The 4,238-nt window shown below is 29.1% G+C and overlaps 1 protein-coding gene across 1 annotated transcript; it reads left to right on the forward strand.

Moving 5' to 3' along the window:
• The first annotated feature begins 3,326 nt into the window (after window positions 1-3,326).
• Window positions 3,327-3,764, forward strand: LOC112749291 (S-protein homolog 2). Its single transcript, XM_025797551.1, has one exon. The coding sequence runs from the start codon at window positions 3,327-3,329 to the stop codon at window positions 3,762-3,764; it is 438 nt and encodes a 145-aa protein (XP_025653336.1).
• The last annotated feature ends 474 nt before the right edge of the window (window positions 3,765-4,238 follow it).

The raw sequence follows: 4,238 nt of genomic DNA on the forward strand, positions 1-4,238 counted from the left end.
GGGAGATGCAAGTATGCTTCCGCACTGGGAAGAGAGACAGAGATGGACTCATGATCACAATTCAGTATGCAATCAATGTCAGCGGAATCTGCAGCTGCACCAAACATAATAATGCTCCGTCACAGAAAAATTGACATCAAAGCACACATTTGTGAATTTTTCATATCTTGAATAATACTCAATAATTAAGAAATAATATTTAGAGTAACAGATCCACAGTGCAAGATGACATTGAGCTGCATCAATAATGCAAACATTTATATTCTCAATTGATGCATAGAAAATAGAAGTTTATGATTAGGTCATAGTTTACACCTGAATTAGGGGATTTTCAAATGGAACTGAAGTTGGCTTTGAAAAGAGTTTAGTAACAGTCAATAAACGATACCTGGTTCTTGTGAGCTCGATTGAGAGAGAGCGGAGAAGGACCAAGGTAGGAGGAGCGACGGCGGCACGGCAACAGCGGAGCGACAGGCGACACGAACAAGAGGAGAGACATTGGCGCGAATGTGGAGAGCGACAGTGGCACGGCAACAACAGAGCGCGACGACAGCGCGAGCAAACGGAGTGATGGCGGCGCACCCGTGACATCGACAACGGAAAATGAGGGTTGGCGAATTTGGGATAAAATGAGAAATTTTAGCTAAAACTAAGGTTGGTGAATTAGTGAGGAAAAGGGAGATTTGGGCTAATATTGTGTTTCTGAACTTGGAACGGGAAGTGGGCGCGGGGTTGGAGTTTTTAGCAATAAAAATTGACGATATTTTTTGTCGATTTTAATTTGAAAAAAAGCAACATTTTTAGTGTCTATTTTATACATTAAATTTATATCATTTATTTGATTTTAGAAAGCACTCTAGATCATTTAAATTTATCGATGTAAACGTTGTCGATATTTTAAATATAAAAATAGACGCCATGTTCGTCGATTTTAAAATAAAAGTATTTCTGGCCTCTAGTTCGTCGACAATATGACAATAGTTAAAATAAGATTTAATACATCATAAAAAATTGACGACTAGGCCGTTGATTTTATTATTTTATTTTTATTTTTTTTAAATATCAACATCAAGCCGTCAAAAAATATCGACAGGAGAGATAGTCGTCGATTTTTTACGTCGAAAAATACGCTCTTTTTTTTTGTAGGGATATACCAATAAATAAAACTATTATAAGTAAATTTTATCAAAGACAAATTTTCGATCCATAAATATAATATTATTATCAACGAGAAATTGTTCAACTTTAAAAGGCAAATACTTTTATCTTTTTACATTATTTTTCAACTTAGGAGGAAGGTCCATCGCTAGTCAATGAGTTGTTACATACAAAATATAGAATTTGATTCCTTAATACTTATTTCAATTGGATGAGTGATCTGCTAGACCAAAAGTATGCAATGGTGGAACCTATGCTGGCTCCATGTATGTATAATGGGAAGGATTAGGATTACCCCATTGATCATGATGAAACTGTTTTCATGGTTTGTTATTTCTGTTTTAGTGTTAATTATAATCTATCTTTAATATATGATTTGCTCTTATTCATTGTTTGCTCTTATTATTTTAGAGGGTTTATGATGAGAAATAGAAGAAGTGTACAGTAATAAAATAGACCTGACATTGAAGCTGTCACGTTGTGGTGATGAAAAATAAGAAAAAAAGAAGAGGAAAAGAAGAGGAAACTGAAGAAGTCATTATCAGTGATTAAAGATGGACAGTTATATAGTATACATAAATATAAATTTTTTGTATTTTTATGGATTTGTTTCTACCTTCATTTTTTTCAATACATATATATAGTATACATAAATATAAATTTATTTGTATTAGAATCCATTTTCCATTTTATCTCTATACGATTTCACTCTTGTTTCATTTTGATTTTCAATAATTGTTGGCATTTTATCCTAATAAATAATTATTTATTTTTGATTATTTATATATTTTGTTGAATTAGAATTATATTTAAAAATTCAATTTTAATAGTGATGTATGCGAAATTTAGTTAAAATTTGTAATTAGGAAGTAACAGTAGTGACCGATTTTGAAATTAGCTATTAGCGACTAATTTAGCAACTGAAAAATTAGCGATCAATTTAGCAACTAAAATATTGGTCGCCATTTAGCGACTGAATACTTCAGTGATCGAAAGATTGGTTGCTATTTAGCGACCAATCTTGTTAGCGACCGATTTAGCGACCGAAATTATTTAGTATAGCTTAGGTGGCGTTGGTGAAAACCGGTCGCTGAAATTGGTCGCTAAATATTAGCGACCAATCAACATCGGTCGCTATTTTAAATTTAGTGATCAAGGTTTTAACGACCACCAGAATCAGTCGCTATTCTAATACTTTTTTTTGTAGTGTGATGATTACAAAACAATCCAAATTAGTTAAGATAAATACTAATTATTTTTAATATGTTTACTATTAAAAATTATTAAATTTTGATTTTAATTATAATTTTGTAAAATATTTATAATGATAATTATTATATATTTTAATTTTTGTTTAATTCTTTTAATAAAAAAACTTCATATATTTTTATATATTAACCAATGCACAGTGCACAAATTAAAAACATACACTAGTGAACACTAATTTTTGAGTTTCTTTTTCTCCTTTCTATTGATCCTATAATATCACAATCATTCAACTTAATCCAATTCTTAAGATTTAATTTTTTTTTCTTTCTTTTGTTAATTCTATAATATCACAAGCATTCAATTCAATACGATTCTTTATGTCTTTTTCCTCTCTTGTATTATTAGAATTGATTTTAAAATTTGACACTCATTCGAATCAATAAATTCTTTAGATTCTCTTCCCTTTTTGTATTATATTAACATCCATTCTATTAAATCATAATCATTGAATTTATTTGTATGCCTAACACATAGTCACATACATAAAATAAGTTATTTCATGAAATGATTTACTAATTTGTTTCTAACCTTCTATATCTTACATAAGAGTAAAAAATAGTAATAATTAAATATAAATATAATTATTCTAGGTATATATTAAAATCAGCAAACAAATTAAGCCACTAATATAAAATATTAATTTAAATACAAAATATACATTAATATATTAAACTATATATATTTACATATATTTATACATAAAAACATAGTGATTATTTTTATATAATGACTAATTTTAATATACAAATAATAATTTTAAATTAAATAATGACATAAGTAACCGTCAATATGATACCAAGACAGTATTAAAAAAAAAAAAGGCTTGGCTTCTTCTATATATACAAATTGATTGATCTGATCATCATCATCAAAATTCAGCAACATAGTGCACATTAAAGATGACGATCTCATCATTATCACTCTCTAAGGTTGTAATAATGCTCATACTTGTTTCTTTCAATCTCAATGTTAGTATGATTGATGCTCAAGTTGCTCCTCAACCTATTGCGGTTGAGGTGACCATAAACAACAAACTGATCGATTCGGATCTTAAATTTCACTGCAAGGATCAACACAGTGCCCAGGATGATTTAGGGGACCAAACGGTTTCAACTGGTCGAAGTTTTAGTTTCAAATTCCTTGCAAGCCCTTTTTACGTGCCTTTGTACTCCTGTACCTTTTCTTGGCATGGGGCGCCAGATCGTCACTTTGATATTTATGAGGGTGAACGTGATGGTAAAAAATGCAACCAAGATTGTACTTGGGACATCTACGAGATCAATCCATGTAGGGTTTCGGGTTTTGATCAACAATGTTTTCCTTGGAAAGAGGGGTGATAATAATTGGTGTAAATGTATGTCGGGGAAAAATAATGTATTTACCCATCTAGCGATAATAATTTATTTTTTAATATATATTGAATAATAAAAGTTATTATAGTTTCTTTTTATATAATGCAAACTAATACTCAACGATAATGTTTTGATAATATTATCAAAGAATTTAATTAATTTAATAATTTTTATAATAGTATAAGTCTATAAATTTAGAGCTTAAAAATCATGTCATAAAATATAAAATTTTAATGAGTAACAACATTGGCCATATTGTTTTGACTTTAAGAATGAATATAATATCAATAAATAAATTTTTTATAAATAAATTTTAACAAAGACAAATTTCTATAAGTATTGTGTGCTGTCAATGAAAAATTGTTCTACTTTAAAGACATACTATTTTTTTAATATTGTATTTTCCAATTTAGCAGGAGGGTCTGCTATTAGTCAATGAATTATTACATACACAATAGA

Source organism: Arachis hypogaea, chromosome 15 (genome assembly GCF_003086295.3).
Source record: "Arachis hypogaea cultivar Tifrunner chromosome 15, arahy.Tifrunner.gnm2.J5K5, whole genome shotgun sequence".
NCBI classification, from domain to species: Eukaryota; Viridiplantae; Streptophyta; class Magnoliopsida; order Fabales; family Fabaceae; genus Arachis; species Arachis hypogaea.